A 21,934-nucleotide genomic window follows, 5' to 3' on the forward strand; every position below is an offset into this window, starting at 1 on the left:
GAGTATACATAAAGAGATGTGCTCTAGGCATATATTTTATATTCTAATAGTAAAGTAACAGTTAACTTTTTAGTACTTCTTTTGAGATGATGCAGTCAAAACTTTATCACTACTGAAGTAGAATATCAACTTGAATTTTTTAAAAGTACAGTGATTTATAAAGTAATCAATTGTTGAAATATATGAAGGTATTATAGAATAATCTTACGGTGATCAAAAATCATACACACATGAATTACTGGCTGGAAACATTCATTTTCAGCAAATTTTCCTACAATTTACTAAGATGGGACATATTTAAAAGCTCATGAAAACATTGCTAAGCAATAGAGCAGGAAATTATATGAAAGTGTTTTGATTTCAAAATTTTAGACTATCTATTAGCTTCCTCATGCTACAAATGATAAAATTATCTCATTTACAATTCCATCTCCCCCTAATAATTTTGTCAGTTATAATATTTTTGTTGTTCAGTGATTTATAAAAAGATGTGCTTTGATTAACCTATTTTAGGCAATACTAACTCCTCTATAAGAAAATAGAATAAATTAGGATATTTGCACTTTTTCCAATCTTCTTTTCCCATCACAATTTTTGTTTTTCACATCAGGATTTATGACATCAAATCAGGATTTATGACTCTATCTTAACTCCTCTAGCAGCATTAGATCTGTATGAAAATGGGTCAATACCAGTCTTTTTTATGACAAACTGCTTCTTTCATCTTCTGCTTGTCTGGATTACATAGTTCATTAACTCTTTTTACATCTTATTTTTCAAAGAAGGACTAGTGGATGCTATATTCCCTGAATTCTTTCACATTCAAGAGTATCTGTCAGTTGCCTTCATACTTGAATGAAAATATAGCTGTGCATTCTATTTTTAGGTCACATTTTCACTTTGTACTTCATGGACATTGCTTCGTTGCATTTTGATACTGTGTGTTGCTGTGGTTAACTAGAGGCTAACTTGATTTTACTCCCCCCAAACTGGTTTCTGCCCAGATACCTGAATAACATTTTCTTTGTCCTTGATTAATAAATTTAGCAAGACATCTTATTATCAATAAACCCACATAAGTTTTTTCGTGGAATATAATGTCCTTTTCAAACTATAGATTGTTATTTCTTCATTTCTGAAAATTTTTGTTTTTTATATATTCGAAAACTTTTTTGGCTTGGTTCTGTTTTTCAATCATGGATGATCCATATTTTGATTGACTTTATCTGTTATGTCTATTTTTATTTAATTAATGTAATCTGTGCTACTTTATCTTCTGCTTCTTCACATTTTGTTCTCAGTGTGATTATCTCTTCTTGTGAGCAACTCAATCTTTAGCTCTCTGTCCTGTACAACATTTTTTCTAAATCATTTATTAGTTCTATCATGGTGTTATTTTGGTCCATTTGTTTACCTACATCTGTTATTTTAGTATCTTTGAATTCTTGTTACATTAAATTTCTGTAACTGTTCTTCCCTAGCCCAAAACATTTTCAACATATTTTCTTCTTTCTCATGTTTTCTTCAGAATAGGTTCCTTACTATATTAGTTATATACTTTGGTGAAGCAGAGTACCCCCAAATTTAGCAATTTAAAACCACAGACATTTATTACCTCCTATTTTCTGTGGATCAGGTATCTGGAATTGCCTTAGTTGGTGGTTCTGGCTCAGGGTCCCTCTTGAGGTTGCAATGAAGCTGTCAAACAAGACTGCCATCATATCAAGCCTCAGTGAGGCTGAAAGATCTACTTTCCATCTCACTTTTTCCTTTAAACCTTTGATCTTAAAATCTAAGAGGTATGCCCCCCTGTGTATGTACAGTGTTCCCACACTTTGGCTATCTAACAAACCCTTCTGATGGATGACAGCATCAGGTTTTCTCATTTTTCTTCAGTTCAATAACCATTTGGTGATGGTGGTGGTCAGGAATAAATACAGAATAACAGTTCTATTCAGTACTTGCTCTGATTTTTTTCAAATATATTGTTTTAAAAAATATTATACAAGAAGTACATTCTCATTTAAAAATTTTAAAAATAGAGAAGTATACAGTGTAAGCAGTGAAACTTTCTCTCTCTGCTTACCCCGTTCTCTTTCTTATTTTGCAGGAGTAGCCACTGTTCACAGTTGCTTACAAATCAATCCAGACCTTGTTCTATGCAATACAATTAATAGATGTGTAGATTGAAAGTCAGGTATATTCAATAGCTAAAAGCCTATGTATGCAACTTAGGTTTTACATACAGTAGTACATCATGGGCATACTTCTATGTCAGACTACTTCATATTGAAGATTATACATATTCATTTGATAGATACTCCATAATTTATTTAACTATTCACTACTGATGGACATTTAACTTTTCTCCATTTCTTTGTTTAAATAATATGGCAAGGAATTTCTCTATATATTACTTCATAGTTGTGTGTATGTGTGTGTGTTAATATATAATGGATTCCTAGAACTAGAAATGCTCAAAGATTCCTTAGTATCTGAGGCTTGAAATCATGATAATTTCGCTAGATTGGAATCTCTGATAGATTGTTGAATAGATAAGTGTAACTTCTCTGTATATTGATTGAGAATCATGGTGTCTTAATATCTGAAGTTAGCTGATAAGCTTTATTTAATTCTTCCTAGCCTAACATGTCACACACACTGATAGTTGTTTCTTACATATGTAGGCAGCCCTAAGGTGGAAACACATGTGGCATGTTCGAGGGAACAGCCAGGAGGTCAGCATGTTAGAATGAACCAAGAGAAGAGGACAGTAGCAGAGGATGAGTTCAGAGATAAGGCTTCCATTTTAAGGACTTTGGAGGATCTTCTCTCCATTGTCAAATATCTAAAAAGTAGTCTACACTCACTGTCTTCACTTCCACTGCGCTGTGGCTTTCATCCTGTTTACTCCGTGGATGCCTCTAGCAAAAGTCTTCGGCTGCTTCACTACTTGTCAAGCAGTGGCCTCTTCATACTCCTTTTCCCACTCTGGCTCACACTGTTGACCGTATATAATTTAGTGTAAATAAAAATGCCTTTGATAATTGTAAAATGTACCTTTACTAATCACTCCCATCATCACAGAATCTCATCTGCCTTTTCCTCTCCCAATTGTTCTGCTTTATGTGCTATTTCCTTTTATTTTTAGCTTTTCTGCCAAATCTTTTACCTTTCTTCAGCGTGTAACCTAATATTACACAGGGTAGTAACTACAGAGAACATATGTAGTCCAATATTCAATCTAAATAAAATTTTCTAGATTTTTAATATCTTCCATGAAATTTTTACAGACTTCCTCAGCATCTCTTTCCAGTGCTAACTATGATGACTTATTTAAACAACCTTCTCAGTTTTTTCTTTATGGCCACTGAGCTATAGTCTAAGGCTCCTCTGATAGTTTTTAGATTGGAATCATATTGATTTTAAGTTTATCTGGGTAAAAAGGAGGCCACTTGTGACAATCTTATAATACTAGAAGAATATACTAATATTTTATTGATTTTAATACAGTTGCACCTACTTCATTTGTGAATCTAAGGTAGATATTTCAATGGTAGAAAAATTGCATTGTGCAATTACATTCTGTAATTACATTCTGCAACAAACTTAACCAAGCATTGAAAATTCAAAGACCCTGGAATTGAATTGAAAACTGTTATTTTTTCAATGATTCCTCCCTCTCCCTTGTTCCATTGTCAATTGAAAATAAAACATTCAATGCCCAATGTATGACTTCTAGGATTTTGTTCAATTTTGAAGTGATATATAATTAAGTCATTCAAAAATACATCTCTTAGGCACGAGTTTAAATAATAATACATTTTACACTTATACATTTTTCACCAGGAAATTGGGCGAAGTCTTGTAATTAGGAATATTGGAAATAAAAAGATGCAGTTATTTAGAAAAAAATTGAAACTCTAGAGTCTGGAAGAATGTATGATAAAGTGATCATGGAAATTTTTTCTTCCAGGTGGCTTAGAATCGTTGAAAAATCTTCAGCAACTAATTGTGGACCATAATCAGTTAATTAGTACAAAAGGTCTTTGTGATACGCCTACCATTATATACCTGGATTGCTCACATAATCATCTTACTGAAGTTGAGGGCATTGAAAACTGTGGATTGCTCCAAATACTGAAGTTACAGGGAAATTATCTAAGTGAGGTAATTGCTTTGAATTAATTGATTTCTGTGATTAATGCAGCATTTTTCTTTTGCTAGAAATATCAATCATACATTTTAAAAGCAGTTTTAACTTTTATTCTTTTTACTTATCGGCTGTATTTGATTTCCAGTTTAAACTATTATATACTTTTCACTATTTAAAAAATGTTCAACATAATTACAATATCTTATAAGAAATCTAATTTAACATTAGTTGTTTATAATACTAAAATATAATAAATCATAACTTTTCAGTTATGATTCAGTGTGTAAGTGGGACCAAGTTTATCTGAAATTCTAACTAAAATTTGTCACAAAGTATTAAAAAAATGCTAACTATGAAAATCATTATTGGAAATTTTATTCATACTAAAATTCTCATAATATTATACTTTGATTTATGATATGCTGTTTACCAGAATATGTCTATTGTTAGTTTTGGTAGGTTTTATTGTTTTAAATTTGGCTAAATGACAAAAGTATTTTGCTTAATATAAGCTAATAACCCAAATTTAAATATAGCTTCCATCCTTGGAGAATCATGTTCTTCTAAGAGAATTGCACTTGGATGATAACAGCATTTCAAGTGTGGAAACATTTTCTTCATATTGGCTGCCTTTACTACAAATCCTGAGTATCTCTCAAAACAGGTAAAAATATAATTTGCTTAATTAAGCTTAAATGCAGTGAATGATTAACATAAATGTGTGATCTTCATAATAAGTAGAAAAGCTGTTAGGTTTTTCCAGTAATTCAAGGAATGCACACTACAGTAAATTGGACATAAATTATAAATATAACTTCATAGAATTAAAAAAATTAAAGTGTATTGACGTATCCTCAAATTTTAGTAGAATTTTAATTGTCACTTACCTTACTCATTTTGTTTCTTCTTAAAAATGTACTTATGGAAATCTCTCAGGGCAGGTTTGTTTATGTTTGTAAAGATATAGTTCTTGGAAAATACAGGAGGTAGTTAATTTAATTTAGAAGGATGTCTCATTCTCTCAAATGGTACTTATTAAGTCCTGGAAGAAAGATTTTTAATCTGCTCTCAACTTGCATGTCTTTTTGTAACTGTTAAGATTGATTTAAATTTGATTTCCCTAAGGATATAAAGTAACACTTAAAAAAAAATACCTTAACATTAAGTCGAGATGGGTACCTGCCACAGAAGATCCATTTTAAACCACCAAACATCTGGATCTTTGCAGAGAATAACTGTCTAAAACCAAAACAGGAGCACAATATGTGTATGTCTCCCTCTGTTTAATATTCCATTGAGACCTATTCACCCTAATATGATTAATTTGTTCATCAAAGGCACAAGGAGTAGGGGAAAGGAACTATCTTTAACAAGAAGTTGCTTCTGTGAGTTGTACAATTCTTGCAAAACAAGTGAACAAGACAACTCAATGTTAATATATATGTACCTGTCCCCTCCCAAACGTAGTTTTCTCTCAATCTCTGTCACAATAGTGCTCATCGTTTGAGCATATATGTCCTAAATGATTTAACTTCCACCTATTAAACTATTCTACTATTTGACAGATCAAAAACTGAATCTGTATTTTAAAATTCCCTCAAATTATTTTAATCACATCTAAAATATGAAAGTTGATTTGTCTTTAAAAGGATATTTACCCCGAACAGCACTGTCAGATAATACTATTTAAGTAATTTGGGCCATCACAAACTTATTGGATCTTTTCACAATATTTTTCAGGTAAGAAATACAATTTCAATAGAAATACTCAGCTATGCTTTGGACATATGAAGTAAATCACTCAGTAATTGACATGTCTAGTATATTTTATAGAACTAGATCCCAAGCCACATTGATAAGCATAATAATCTTTAAAGAATTTAGAAAATATTTAAATCAAGAACATCTTTTGAGAAATAACGCCTTTATTTCTTTGGACAATTTAGGTCATCAAAGAAATATTCTGCTTTTAAAAATTAAAATTAACACTAGCTGATAGACTTTTACCCTATCAATATGATGTGCCTTGTTTCTCATATCAACCTGATATGACCAGGAATTTTATAATTTTATAATAAACTGGACTATTAAAAAAATTTTAGCGTTGATAACAATAACTGGGATACTTAAACCAAATAATCCATATTTATAATTTTGTTTGTTTAGTGTTATAACATTTGGATATTGAGGTGGTGTTTGCCATTTTAGGGGATACAAAACTGAGTACCATATGTCCTGACCCTCAAAAAAACTCTTAGATGTAAAATAACAATTTGTTGAACTTAGCTATATAAAAAAGTGGTGAAATTATTATATAATATATGCTATATTGAATTTTTAATAATATTGTCACTTATATTTGAAGATATTTTTAATGGGTCTCTCAAAGCTCTTTGCACAGGTAACCTTCTACCATTTCCAGGAGGATGAAAGAATAAGTCCTGAGGACACCAGGGAAATGTGATTGATAGAAATGAACATATAGATTAGTGAAATTATTTCCTAAAATCGTAGTGAAAAATTATCTTCAAACTTAGGATTTTTCACCATAAGCTAATATCATTAACTGTAGAAATTACCCATTTTATGTTAAGCTTTTACATGTGCATTGACTTTTTAAGAACTATTTTAAGTTTGATAAAACTCAGGGTCAGCAGATCTGGGTTTGAATTCTGAATCTACAACTTATCTGTCATTTGGCACTAACTCTTTTCTCACTACCTGATCCTCAGTTTTTTCACTTGTAAAAGGGGTGGTAACACGTACCTTATCTATTTTATGGGATTTTAATGATTACCCAAAAGGAAAATGTATGTCAATATATTTTGAAAACCTGAGAAGAATTTTATAAATGTGATATTTGGATTTGTGTGTGGTATGTCCTTTAAATTGTATGTGTTTTTCTTTTAATTTTTAATAAATATTTTCATCATGAGGAAGAAATTATGTGCCCATATGCTTTTTTCCAACAAATGAAATACATATAAAGAATGATACTTAGTACATATTGTTTGAAATACGTGTTTCATCCTGACTTCTGTTTTAAATTTTCATTAGGACATGTGACTGTTTTAAGTTTTTCTCAGCGGAGTTCTAACTGGAAGACTTTCCAGCTTCATAAGCCTTTCTACTTCCAGTGAGACTCTAAGTAGGAGCAGAAAGTGGAAACTATTACCCATTGGCTGCTCATTGTACAAATCTTTTGCTTTTTGTCGTCTTTGAAATTTATATCTTTTTTATGCCCAGGGCTAATGTGACAAGGTCAAATGGTATTAGGTTTTCACTAATGTCCTTTGTCTTTCTGGTTTGAATTTTCTTAGAAAAAATATACACAGAATGTCAGTAAAAGGAAAAGTTCTAGAGGTTAAAATAAAAACGATTCTACTATTAGGTTTCTACCATCCTAATGGTGAATAAATAGCCAGTTTTCTTGATTAAAATTTCCAAAAAGGAACATGATTCTAAAAGCATGGTTATCTGAAAAGACAAAATTTCGATATTATGAAAAATATGTGGTCAAACCAAATATTTCTTCACCTGAAGAAATACTTTATTTTTGCAAAGGGAATTTTTATTTTTAATTCTAAAACTTTATTGGTTATTTTTAGTTAATATCTTCATATAACCTATATGTTACCAAATATTGCCATATAACTTATTGGTTAAAAACATGAGATATTCTGAAAAAAGAGAAAAGCTCATTATCTATTAATCTTTCAAAATCCTTTTAGTAGGAGGGTAAAGATTTAGCATTAGAAATACACTAACGGTAAAAAAGAAATAAGATTTTTCTTTTAATAAATACATTTATTATAATTGTATTTTCACTTAAATAACTTAAATTTCTTACTTGTAGTAATGCTCTAGAATGCCTGAATAGGAAATGTCATAAAATTAGGACTTGAATGCACTAATTACGTATTGACAAAGTTTTAAGTTTCTTTTTTCAGTGTACATGTGACATTTCAGTAAATTTTTTATTAAAGAGTGTGTGTACAAATAATGAACTGTATATGCAAATGTAATGGCCAATATTTGATCACTTTTTCTTTTATTACTTTGGATTTTTCCCCTGGAAATTGTTTTTAAGAAGCAGTGCTGTATAGGTAGTGTAAATAGTAATATTGTGCTTAGGACTGGCTACAATCAGAGAGGTCTTCCAGACTCCTTATTTAGTCTATTTTATCATCAGTAGCATCTTCTGTCTCTCTTCTAATGCAGAACAGGATAATACAAGAGAGGAGTTAATGTCAGTACAAGGGTTGGCTTTGTGCCATGAGGCTTCCAGTCACAGTATTATCCTGTAAGCTTCTGATCTTAGAATAATAGTAAGTTTTTTTTTCCTACCATGGCAGGGTGTTGGTAGAAATAAAGATGTAAAAATCTCTGCCAGGTAAACTGGAGGGACAATATAAAAAAACCAAGAAAGTAGAAGTGGAAACTAATGCATACTTTTTTTCTTTTTTGTACCAGAAATACTCATTTAGTGGAAGTATATTTTGAACATATATGGATCTTCAACATTTATAGAGGGGATTAGTTCAGAAGACTTTTGTATTTGTGATGAGAATATATTTTATACAAAGTATTTTTTATCTTGTTTAAAGATTTAGATGAACTAGCTTAATTTTTATTGCCAAATAGCTAGGGTAATGTGATATTATGTAACAAAGTAAGTGTAAACTTGTCTTAGTTGGAAATGTAAATCAAACTAAAATTAATTTTCCCTTCATAGCTTTTGTTACCAATACAGTGAATATTTTCAGTATCACTTATGTTCCTTGTTTGAATATGAGGTATTAATGACAATTGTATCTTAGAAAATGATAGAAACTTTTAAAAGTAGGAGAAAAGTTTATTATTATTAGAATTTGAACATGCTTGTTTTAATAATGAGTATTAATTTAAAAAATTAGTATATTTCTGCCAAATTTAAGTCTATTCTATCAATAGAAAACAGTTTCTATTATGTGTTCCTTAAATGCATATTTCCAATTTAAAAATAACCCCAGTGTAACCTTGTGCACTTACAGGACTTATAATACTTTTAATCTAGTAAACGAAACCTTTTTTAAGTTAGAAACAAAACTAGTGACTCTAATTAAAGTTATATTGTTAAAAAGTAAAAATACATATTTTTTATGTTTTTACCTCTTAATGGTTTGTTAAATGTTTGAGCCAGAAAAAAAATACATAGAAAATATGAATTCTGTGTAAATTTGGCCATATGCAAAGATAAAACAAAACAATAACAACAAAAAACCCATTTATTTTTATTTAAATACCAAGTACACATTAAGCTTCATGATAATTATGATTGATACTAGCAATTCCATGATAACTTCTCTTTAGAAATAAATATAAATCTTTCATTATAGAATAAATACTTAGAATCTTATAATTACTGCATTTTTAATAAGTACTGTTAGTAAAGATTATATTATTGTATTCTATTGTGAAAATGCAATTGTATATAGTTATACATTTCTGCCAAATTTATAATTTATAACATTATATAATTGTGTTATATAAATATATTATTATATAATTACATCAATAATATTAAGAACATTCCAATTTAAAATTTTTATAAATTCCATTTTGGTTTTCAGCTTGACAAAAATCATACCACTTTTTCATTTTGTTTCTTTGGAAAAACTAGATGTCAGCAACAATTGTCTTTCTGGTAAGTTTATAGTAATATGTAATTGTTTTTTTTTTTTTTTTTTTAATTTTTGGCTGTGTTGGGTCTTCGTTTCTGTGCAAGGGCTTCCTCTAGTTGCGGCAAGTGGGGGCCACTCTTCATCGCGGTGCGCGGGCCTCTCGCTATCGCGGCCTCTCTTGTTGCAGAGCACAGGCTCCAGACGCGCAGGCTCAGCAATTGTGGCTCACGGGCCCAGTTGCTCCGTGGCATGTGGGATCTTCCCAGACCAGGGCTCGAGCCCGTGTCCCCTGCATTGGCAGGCAGACTCCCAACCACTGCGCCACCAGGGAAGCCCCTGTAATTGTTTTTTAAATAATAGGCTTTTGAGTTTCTGTTCCAAGTATGGTAAGGCATTGTTTTGGGTAGATGAGTTAATGGCATTTACAAATAATATATCTATATAAAATGGTGTGGAGGAGGAAAAATTTCCTCTACCTTCTCAGGTTAAGCCTGAGAATTAAACTGATGTAAGTCAGATAAACAGAAAAAGAGAATACAAGTTTTAATTGTTTTTTTTTTTTTTTTTTTTACATGTACATGGGAGTTCTCACAAGAAAATAAAGACCCCAAGAAGCAATTAGAGTTGAACTTACATAGTGAGCTGGACAAAGAGTAGTAAATTGTGAAAATGTGATGAGGCAGAGGGGCTGGGGCTAAGGTAGTTAATTGGATGGAAAAGTGACTAGGAAACAAAGGCTAGTTTAACAGGTTTGTTTGTATACATATCTCTTGGCCTGGACTTCCTGTCCTTGTGATAAGAATGTCCCTTTGCTTCTGGTATAGGTCGAATATCTTTCACACAGGAATTTAATATCCTGCTTTGAAGAAAAAGAAGGAAGGTCAGAGGGCCTTTGCATCTGCGCTTTTTTAAGTGCCTTTAACTCAAAATAGTCAAAATGCCAGAATGGCGTACGGAGGTGCTGTGTATTCTAAACTCCTTCAAATGTGTGGTGAAATAATTTAATTAAAAAGTTCTCCCCACTTTTAAATTTGGTTATTTGCCTTTTATTGATTTGAATATATTGTTTATATATTCTGGATGAAATTCTTTGTCAGACATGTTTTGTGGATGTTTCTCCCAGTCCCTCTTTTACCTATTAATTTTGTTAATGATATCTTTAGATGAGCAGAAGTTTTCAATTTTGGTGAAACTTTATTATATTTAATAGTTTTTGCTCTCTGTGTCCTTTGTAGTATTTTTCTACCTCCAGATTGAGATGATTTTCTATGCTTTCTTACTTTCTTATAAGAAACTATGAAGTCTTGTACTTTAAGTTTTTACTTTTAGGTCTGTGATCCACCTCAAATTAATTTTTATGAAAGGTTTGACGTAGAGGATGAGTTCAGTTTTTAATATGGATATTTAGTTAACCGTTCCAGCAACATTTGTTGAATGAACTATTTTCATCATTGAATGACTTTGATGTCTTTGTCAAAAAATTGATTTACATTTTGCCTATGTTGGGATGTGTCCCTATTAACTGATTTTCTCTTAATGATAAGTCATATTTTCCTATTTCTTTTTATGTCCAATAATTTTTAACTGTATGTTGAACATTGTTCGTAGTACAGTTTGCTGAGTCTGGCTGTTGTTGTCTTCCTTTTAAAGGGTATTAAGTGTAATTCTGGCAGGCAGTTAAAGTATTGGTGGATAATTTTGTTGCTGTCAGCCTTAATTTCATTCCCTCCTAGGACAAGTCATTTTAGTTTTCAACTGTCAGTGCATGTCCCTACCCCAGGGCATTGTCTTCACTCCTAATGCATGGTCTTTCTGGATTTTAGCTGAATCTCTGAGCTATTCAATTGAGTCTCATCTGACGGGGCTGAAATTCCAATGCCTTTCACTGCTGCATGAACTATAATGTCATCATTCGGCTCTTAGCCTGATAGCAGGTTATCTCTGCTAGGTTTATCAGAGTGTTGCCCTGCCTGTAACTCCTAGCACTCCAAGGACCTGTGGCAAATCCTCACATAGACTTCTTCCCCCAATTTCCTCCCCCCAACATATGCACACACAGCTTCTTCTCGGAACCTTTCACCATAAATTCCAGCTTCACATCTAAACTTTGCCTCCTCATTCAGCAAAACAGCCTCTTTGCTTGGTTTCCACTTTCTTGCTCTAAGGTAAAATGCATTTAGGCAGAAAACCATTGTGATTGTCAGCTCACCATGTGTGTTTCCCTTTTCTCTGAGTGAGGCTTAAAAACAGGTGCTTCATGTTTATTGCTCAGTTTTATGATTGTTTTCTGTGGGAGAGTAATTCTGGTATAAATTACTCTTAATGTATCCTAGATTGACCTACTATTTTTACTTTTGAAAGTATAAATATAATTCTGTTTAGGCATACGTTCAATTTTACCACTATCCTATTACTTTTGATTTTACTTTTTTAGATTTTGTATTTACAATCTGGGACAAACTGCTCTAAGCCCTTTACATACATTATCTCATTTAATCCTCACCCTATGAGATAGAGATGAACCTGAATCATCAAGCAGTTGTATGATTTGCATAAATTCACACAGTGGCTAAATGGTAGAAATATGTTTTTTTTTTAACATCTTTATTAGAGTATAATTGCTTTACAATGGTGTGTTAGTTTCTGCTTTATAACAAAGTGAATCAGTTATACATATACATATGTTCCCATATCTCTTCCCTCTTGCGTCTCCCTCCCTCCCACCCTCCCTATCCCACCCCTCTAGGTGGTCACAAAGCACCGAGCTGATCTCCCTGTGCTATGTGACTGCTTCCCACTAGCTATCTATTTTACATTTAGTAGTGTATGTATGTTCATGCCACTCTCTCACCCTGTCACATCTTACCCTTCTCCCTCCCCATATCTCCAAGTCCATTATCTAGTAGGTCTGTGTCTTTATTCCCGTCTTGCCACTAGGTTCTTCATGACCTTTTTTTTTTTTCCTTAGATTCCATATATATGTGTTAGCATACTGTATTTGTTTTTCTCTTTCTGACTTACTTCACTCTGTATGACAAACTCTAACTCCATCCACCTCACTACAAATACCTCCATTTTGTTTCTTTTTATGGCTGAGTAATATTCCATTGTATATATGTGCCACATCTTCTTTATCCATTCATCCGCTGATGGACACTTAGGTTGCTTCCATGTCCTGGCTATTGTAAATAGAGCTGCAATGAACATTTTGGTACATGACTCTTTTTGAGTTATGGTTTTCTCAGGGTATATGCCCAGTAGTGGGATTGCTGGGTATTATGGTAGTTCTATTTTTAGTTTTTAAAGGAACCTCCATACTGTTCTCCATAGTGGCTGTATCAATTTACATTCCCACCAACAGTGCAAGAGGGTTCCCTTTTCTCCACACCCTCTCCAGCATTTATTGTTTCTAGATTTTTTGATGATGGCCATTCTGACCAGTGTGAGATGATATCTCATTGTAGTTTTGATTTGCATTTCTCTAATGATTAATGATGTTGAGCATTCTTTCATGTGTCTGTTGGCAATCTGTATATCTTCTTTGGAGAAATGTCTATTTAGGTCTTCTGCCCATTTTGGGGTTGGGTTGTTTGTTTTTTTGTTATTGAGCTGCATGAGCTGCTTGTAAATCTTGGATGTTAATCCTTTGTCAGTTGCTTCATTTGCAAATATTTTCTCCCATTCTGAGGGTTGTCTTTTGGTCTTGTTTATGGTTTCCTTTGCTGTGCAAAAGCTTTTAAGTTTCATTAGGTCCCATTTGTTTATTTGTGTTTTTATTTCCATTTCTCTAGGAGTTGGGTCAAAAAGAATCTTGCTGTGATTTATGTCATAGAGTGTTCTGCCTAGGTTTTCCTCTAAGAGTTTGATAGTGTCTGGCCTTACATTTAGGTCTTTAATCCATTTTGAGTTTATTTTTGTGTATAGTGTTAGGGAGTGTTCTAATTTCATACTTTTACGTGTACCTGCCCAGTTTTCCCAGCACCACTTATTGAAGAAGCTGTCTTTTCTCCACTGTATATATGCTTGCCTCCTTTATCAAAGATAAGGTGACCATATGTGTGTGGGTTTATCTCTGGGCTTTCTATCCTGTTCCATTGATCTATGTTTCTGTTTTTATGCCAGTACCAAACTGTCTTGATTACTGTAGCTTTTGTAATATAGTCTGAAGTCAGGGAGCCTGATTCCTCCAGCTCCATTTTTCGTTCTCAAGATTGCTTAGGCTCTTCGGGGTCTTTTGTGTTTCCATACAAATTGTGAAATTTTTTGTTCTATTTCTGTGAAAAATGCCAGTGGTAGTTTGATAGGGATTGCATTGAATCTGTAGATTGCTTTGGGTAGTAGAGTCATTTTCACAATGTTGATTCTTTCAATCCAAGAACATGGTATATCTCTCCATCTGTTTGTATCATCTTTTACTTCTTTCATCAGTGTCTTATAATTTTCTGCATACAGGTCTTTTGTCTTCTTAGGTAGGTTTATTCCTAGATGTTTTATTCTTTTTGTTGCAATGGTAAACGGGAGTGTTTTCTTAATTTCACTTTCAGATTTTTCATCATTAGTGTATAGGAATGCAGGAGACTTCTGTGCATTAATTTTGTATCCTGCTACTTTACCAAATTCATTGATTAGCTCTAGTAGTTTTCTGGTGGCATCTTTAGGATTCTCTATGTATAGTATCATGTCATCTGCACACAGTGACAGCTTTACTTCTTCTTTTCCAATTTGGATTCCTTTTATTTCTTTTTTTTTCCTCTGATTGCTGTGGCTAACACTTCCAAAACTATGTTGAATAATAGTGGTGAGAGTGGGCAACCTTGTCTTGTTCCTGATCTTAGTGGAAATGGTTTCAGTTTTTCACCATTGAGGACAATGTTGGCTGTGGGTTTGTCATATATGGCCTTTATTATGTTGAGGAAAGTTCCCTCTATGCCTACTTTCTGCAGAGCTTTTATCATAAATGGGTGTTGAATTTTGTCGAAAGCTTTCTCTGCATCTATTGAGATGATCATATGGTTTTTCTCCTTCAATTTGTTAATATGATGTATCACGTTGATTGATTTGCATATATTGAAGAATTCTTGCATTCCTGGAATAAACCCCACTTGATCATGGTGTATGATCATTTTAATGTGCTGTCGGATTCTGTTTGCTAGTATTTTGTTGAGGATTTTTGCATCTATATTCATCAGTGATATTGGCCTGTAGTTTTCTTTCTTTGTGACATCTTTGTCTGGTTTTGGTATCAGGGTGATGGTGGCCTCGTAGAATGAGTTGGGGAGTGTTCCTCCCTCTGCAATATTTTGGAAGAGTTTGAGAAGGATAGGTGTTAGCTCTTCTCTAAATGTTTGATAGAATTCGCCTGTGAAGCCATCTGGTCCTGGGCTTTTGTTTGTTGGAAGATTTTTAATCACAGTTTCAATTGCAGTGCTTGTGATTGGTCTGTTCATATTTTCTATTTCTTCCTGGTTCATTCTCCGCAGGTTGTGCATTTCTAAGAATTTGTCCATTTCTTCCAGGTTGTCCATTTTATTGGCATAGAGTTGCTTGTAGTAATCTCTCATGATCCTTTGTATTTCTGCAGTGTCAGTGGTTACTTCTCCTTTTTCATTTCTAATTCTATTGATTTGAGTCTTCTCCCTTTTTCTCTTGATGAGTCTGGCTAATGGTTTATCAATTTTGTTTATCTTCTCAAAGAACCAGCTTTTAGTTTTATTGATTTTTGCTATTGTTTCCTTCATTTCTTTTTCATTTATTTCTGACCTGATCTTTATGATTTCTTTCCTTCTGCTAACTTTGGGGTTTTTTTGTTCTTCTTTCTCTAATTGCTTTAGGTACAAGGTTAGGTTGTTTATTCGAGATGTTTCCTGTTTCTTGAGGTAGGCTTGTATTGCTATAAACTTCCCTCTTAGAACTGCTTTTGCTGCATCCCATAGGTTTTGGTTTGTCGTGTCTCCATTGTCATTTGTTTCTAGGTATTTTTTGATTTCCCCTTTGATTTCTTCAGTGATCACTTTGTTATTAAGTAGTGTATTGTGTAGCCTCCATGTGTTTGTATTTTTTACAGATCTTTTCCTGTAATTGATATCTAGTCTCATAGCGTTGTGGTTGGAAAAGATACTTAATACGACTTCAGTTTTCTTAAATTTACCAAGGCTTGATTTGTGACCCAAGATATGATCTATCCTGGAGAATGTTCCATAAGCACTTGAGAAAAATGTGTATTCTGTTGTTTTTGGGTGAAATGTCCTATAAATATCAATTAAGTCCATCTTGTTTAATGTATCATTTAAAGCTTGTGTTTCCTTATTTATTTTCATTTTGGATGATCTGTCCGTTGGTGAAAGTGGGGTGTTAAAGTCCCCTACTATGATTGTGTTACTGTTGATTTCTCCTTTTATGGCTGTTAGTATTTGCCTTATGTATCAAGGTGCTCCTATGTTGGGTGCATAAATATTTACAATTGTTATACCTTCTTCTTGGATCGATCCCTTGATCATTATATAGTGTCCTTCTTTGTCTCTTGTAATAGTCTTTATTTTAAAGTCTATTTTGGCTGATACGAGAATTGCTACTCCAGCTTTCTTTTGATTTCCATTTGCATGGAATATCTTTTTCCATCCCCTCACTTTCAGTCTGTATGTGTCTCTAGGTCTGAAGTGGGTCTCTTGTAGACAGCATATATATGGGTCTTGTTTTTGTATCCATTCAGCCAGCCTGTGTCTTTTGGTGGGAGCATTTAATCCATTTACATTTAAGGTAATTATCGATATGTATGTTCCTATTCCCATTTTCTTAAATGTTTTGGGTTTGTTTTTGTAGGTGTTTTCCTTCTCTTGTGTTTCTTGCCTAGAGAAGTTCCTTTAGCATTTGTTGTAAAGCTGGTTTGGTGGTGCTGAACTCTCTCAGCTTTTGCTTGTCTGTAAAGGTTTTAATTTCTCCATCAAATCTGAATGAGATCCTTGCTGGGTAGAGTAATCTTGGTTGTAGGTTTTTCTCCTTCATCACTTTAAGTATATCCTGCCACTCCCTTCTGGCTTGCAGAGTTTCTGCTGAAAGATCAGCTGTTAACCTTATGGGGATTCCTTTGTGTGTTATTTGTTGTTTTTCCCTTGTGGTTTTTAATATGTTTTCTTTATATTTAATTTTTGATAGTTTGATTAATATGTGTCTTGGCGTGTTTCTCCTTGGATTTATCCAGAATGGGACTTTCTGTGCTTCCAGGACTTGATTAACTCTTTCCTTTTCCATATTAGGGAAGTTTTCAACTATAATCTCTTCAAATATTTTCTCAGTCCCTTTCTTTTTCTCTTCTTCTTCTGGGACCCCTATAATTCCAATGTTGGTGCATTTAATGTTGTCCCAGAGGTCTCTGAGACTGTCCTCAGTTCTTTTCATTCTTTTTTCTTTATTCTGCTCTGCAGTAATTATTTCCACTATTTTATCTTCCAGGTCACTTATCCTTTCTTTTGCCTCAGTTATTCTGCTATTGATCCCATCTAGAGTATTTTTAATTTCATTTATTGTGTTTTTCATCGTTGCTTGGTTCCTCTTTAGTTCTTCTACGTCCTTGTTAAATATTTCTTGCATTTTGTCTATTCTATTTCCAAGATTTTGGATCATCTTTACTATCATTATTCTGAATTCTTTTTCAGGTAGACTGCCTATTTCCTCTTCATTTGTTATGTCTGGTGTGTTTTGACCCTGCTCCTTCATCTGCTGTGTGTTTTTCTCTCTTCTCATTTTGGTAATCTTACTGTGTTTGGGGTCTCCTTTTCACAGGCTGCAGGTTCGTAGTTCCCGTTGTTTTTGGTATCTGTCCCCAGTGGCTAAGGTTGGTTCAGTGGGTTGTGTAGGCTTCCTGGTAGAGGGGACTAGTGCCTGTGTTCTGGTGGATGAGCCTGGATCTTGTCTTTGTGGTGGGCACGTCTACGTCTGGTGGTGTGTTTTGGGGTGTCTGTGGCCTTATTATGATTTTAGGCAGCCTCTCTGCTAATGGATGGGGCTGTGTTCCTGGCTTGCTAGTTGTTTGGCATAGGGTGTCCAGCACTGTAGCTTGCTGGTCGTTGAGTGAAGCTGGGTCTTGATGTTGAGATGGAGATCTCTGAGAGATTTTTGCCGTTTGGTATTACATGGAGCTGGGAGGTCTCTTGTGGACCAGTGTCCTGAAGTTGGCTCTCCCACCTCAGAGGCACAGCCCTGGTGCCTGGCTGGAGCACCAAGAGCCTTTCATCCATTCGGCTCAGAATAAAAGGGAGAAAAAATAGAAAGAGGATAAAATAAAATAAAATAAAATAAAATAAAATAAAATAAAATAAAATAAAGCTATTATAATAAAAAATAAGAAAAAAATTATTAAGAACATTTTTTTTAATTTTAAAAAATAAATTTATTAATTTTTATAATAAAAATAAAAAAATTATTAAGAAAAAAAATTTTTTAAGTTTTTTAAAATAAAAAATAAAAAACTTACTAAGAAAAAAAATTTTTAATTTTTTAAAATAAAAAGTAAGGAAAATATTTATTAAGAAAAAAATTTTTAAGTAAAAAAACAAACAAACAAACAACAAAAAAACGGACGGACTGAATCCTAGGACAAATGGTGAAAGCAAAGCTATACAGACAAAAATCTCACCCAGAAGCATACACATATACACTCACAAAGAAAGGAAAAGGGGAAAAATTATTATATCCTGCTCCCAAAGTCCACCTCTTGAATTTGGGATGATTCGTTGTCTATTCAGGTATTCAACAGATGCAGGCACATCAAGTTGTTTGTGGAGCTTTAATCCGCTGCTTCTGAGGCTGCTGGGAGATATTTCCCTTTCTCTTCTTTGTTCGCACAGGTCCCGGGGTTCAGCTTTGGATTTGGACCCGCCTCTGCGTGTAGGTCGCCTGAGGGCGTCTGTTCTTCGCTCACACAGGACGGGGTTAAAGGAGCAGCTGACGCTGGGGCTCTGGCTCACTCAGGCCGGGGGGAGGGAGGGGTACGGATGTGGGGCGAGCCTGCAGTGGCAGAGGCCGGCGTGACGTTGCAGCAGCCTGAGGCACACCATGCGTTCTCCCAGGGAAGTTGTCCCTGGATCACGGGACGCTGGCAGTGGTGGGCTGCACAGGCTCCCGGGAGGGGAGGTGTGGAGAGTGACCTGTGCTCGCACACAGGCTTCTTGGTGGTGGCAGCAGCAGCCTTAGCGTCTCATGCCCGTCTCTGGGGTCCGCGCTGATAGCCACGGCTCGCACCCGTCTCTGGAGCTCATTTAGGCGGCGCTCTGAATCCCCTCTCCTTGCGCGCCACGAAACAAAGAGGCAAGAAAAAGTCTCTTGCCTCTTCGGCAGCTCCAGACCTTTTCCCGGACTCCCCCCCTGCCAGCTGTGGAGCACTAACCCCTTCAGTCTGTGTTCACACAGCCAACCCCAGTCCTCTCCCTGCGATCCAACTGAAGCCCGAGCTTCAGCTCCCAGCCCCGCCCGCCCTGGCGGGTGAGCAGACAAGCCTCTCGGGCTGATGAGTGCTGGTCGGCACTGATCCTCTGTGCGGGAGTCTCTCCGCTTTGCCCTCCGCACCCCTGTGGCTGCGCTCTCCTCCGTGGCTCCGAAGCTTCCCCCCTCTGCCACCCGCAGTCTCCGCCCGCAAAGGGGCTTCCTAGTATGTGGAAACCTTTCCTCCTTCACAGCCCCCTCCCACTGGTGCAGGTCCCATCCCTATTCTTTTGTCTCTGTTATTTCTTTTTTCTTTTGCCCTACCCAAGTACGTGGGGATTTTCTTGCCTTTTGGGAGGTCTGACGTCTTCTGCCAGCGTTCAGTGGGTGTTCTGTAGGAGCAGTTCCACATGTAGATGTATTTCTACTGTATCTGTGGGAAGGAAGGTGATCTCCACATCTTACTCTTCCGCCATCTTGCCCAGACCCCTAGAAATATGTATTTTGACAGCAGAGTCTAGGTTCTTAATGTGGTCTCCTTTTAAAAGCATATCATATTCTGCAAAATAAGTATTTTTTGTTGCCTTTCTTTAATAGCTAACACATAAATAAAATGGTCATTGATTTATGATTATTTTTCTTTATCTGTGATAACTTTCATAATAATTTTTATTGTTTATTTTCTATAGATCTTACAAGTGCCCTAAGGTGGTTTGCTGCATGCTTTTCTCTCCGTGAATTGTCTCTCACTGGAAACCCACTTCTTCAAGAAATAAACTGGAGGTAAAGAAACAATGTTGCACCCTATGTACATACTTTATTATAGTTGCAGAGAACACAGTTAGATGAAAATTGTTCTGTGTATACTAATTACTTGGGAAAAGTTAGTAAAAAATAATTTAAAAGTTATTCAAAACAAAACAGTTTTGTAAAAATAGTTTAAAAAATATTTTCTACCTAAAATAATTTTTGTACATGTATGAACTAATGCAAATTTGAAATGATAATTTTGATCAATACCGTGGATGATGTGACACTTTTAGTATGATGTCAATTTAGGTTTTGTGTTTATAGAAAAGACATTTGGTGGGAAGTACTTTTTGAGTCATCTAAATCCCATAGCTTGCTATTAAAAATTATTTCCTTTCTGCCAGTAATTTGATTTTGTTTTATTTTCTTAAAAGAGAAGGTTGGTGTCTGTTAATGTATGTATTATAAGTATATGTGAATTCGTGCCTCTATTTGGAATATTGCAGTACCTAGATGTAAATGAAAAAAAAATTGTGATTTTTTTTAAACTTTTTTTTTTAAAGATTTAATTTTATTTATTTTTGGCTGCATTGGGTCTTCATTGCTGCATGTGGGCTTTCTCTAGTTGCGGCAAGCAGGGACTACTCTTTGTTGCAGTGTGCGGGCTTCTCCTTGCAGTGGCTTCTCTTGTTGCAGAGCACGGGCTCTACGTGCACAGGATTCAGTAGTTATGGTACATGGGCTTAGTTGCTCCATGGCATGTGGGATCTTCCTGGACCAGGGGTTGAACCCATGTCCCTTGCTTGCATTGGCAGGTGGATTCTTATCCACTGAGCCACCAGGGAAGTCCCTTGATTGTTTTTTTTTTTTTTATTTAATTTTATTTATTTTTTTCTACAGCAGGTTCTTATTAGTCATCAATTTTATACACATCAGTGTATACATGTCAATCCCAATCTCCCAATTCATCCCACCACCACCCCCGCCCCCCCACCACTTCCCCCTCTAGGTGTCCATACGTTTGTTCTCTGCATCTGTGTCTCCATTTCTGCCCTGCAAACCGGTCCATCTGTACCATTTTTCTAGGTTCCACATACATGCGTTAATATACGATACTTGTTTTTCTCTTTTTGACTTACTTCACTCTGTATGACAGTCTCTAGATCCATCCACGTCTCTACAGATGACTCAATTTCATTCCTTTTTATGGCTGAGTAATACTCCATCATATATATGTACCACATCTTCTTTATCCATTCATCTGTCGATGGGCATTTAGGTTGTTTCCATGTCCTGGCTATTGTAAATAGTGCTGCAATGAACATAGGGGTGCATGTGTCTTTTTGAATTACGGTTTTCTCTGGGTATACGCCCAGTAGTGGGATTGCTGGGTCATATGGTAATTCTATTTTAAGTTTTTTAAGGAACCTCCATACTGTTCTCCCTAGTGGCTGTATCAATTTACATTCCCAACAACAGTGCAAGAGGGTTCCCTTTTCTCCACACCATCTCCAGCATTTGTTGTTTGTAGATTTTCTGATCATCCCCATTCGAACTGGTGTGAGGTGATTCCTCATTGTAGTTTTGATTTGCATTTCTCTAATAATTAGTGATGTTGAGCAGCTTTTCATGTGCTTCTTGGCCATCTGTATGTCTTCTTTGGAGAAATGTCTATCTAGGTCTTCTGCCCATTTTTGGATTGGGTTGTTTGTTTTTTTAATATCGAGCTGCATGAGCCATTTATATATTTTGGAGATTAATCTTTTGTCCGTTGATTCGTTTGCAAATATTTTCTCCCATTCTCAGGGTTGTCTTTTCGTCTTGTTTATGGTTTCCTTTGCTGTGCAAAAGCTTTTAAGTTTCATTAGGTCCCATTTGTTTATTTTTGTTTTTATTTCCATTAATCTAGGAGGTGGATCAAAAAAGATCTTGCTGTGATTTATGTCAA

The 21,934-nt window shown here is 34.8% G+C and overlaps 1 protein-coding gene across 1 annotated transcript in view; it reads left to right on the top strand.

The window, feature by feature from the left end:
• The window catches only part of LRRIQ1 (leucine rich repeats and IQ motif containing 1), a 130,147-nt gene that overhangs the window by 44,996 nt on the left and 63,217 nt on the right, over positions 1-21,934 (top strand). Inside the window, exons 11-14 of the mRNA XM_059934715.1 lie at positions 3,977-4,170; positions 4,693-4,820; positions 9,769-9,842; positions 19,926-20,019. Coding sequence (XP_059790698.1) covers positions 3,977-4,170; positions 4,693-4,820; positions 9,769-9,842; positions 19,926-20,019 — 490 coding nt within the window. The remainder of the gene's footprint in view (positions 1-3,976; positions 4,171-4,692; positions 4,821-9,768; positions 9,843-19,925; positions 20,020-21,934) is intronic.

Source organism: Balaenoptera ricei, chromosome 10 (genome assembly GCF_028023285.1).
Source record: "Balaenoptera ricei isolate mBalRic1 chromosome 10, mBalRic1.hap2, whole genome shotgun sequence".
In the NCBI taxonomy this organism is placed as follows: domain Eukaryota; kingdom Metazoa; phylum Chordata; class Mammalia; order Artiodactyla; family Balaenopteridae; genus Balaenoptera; species Balaenoptera ricei.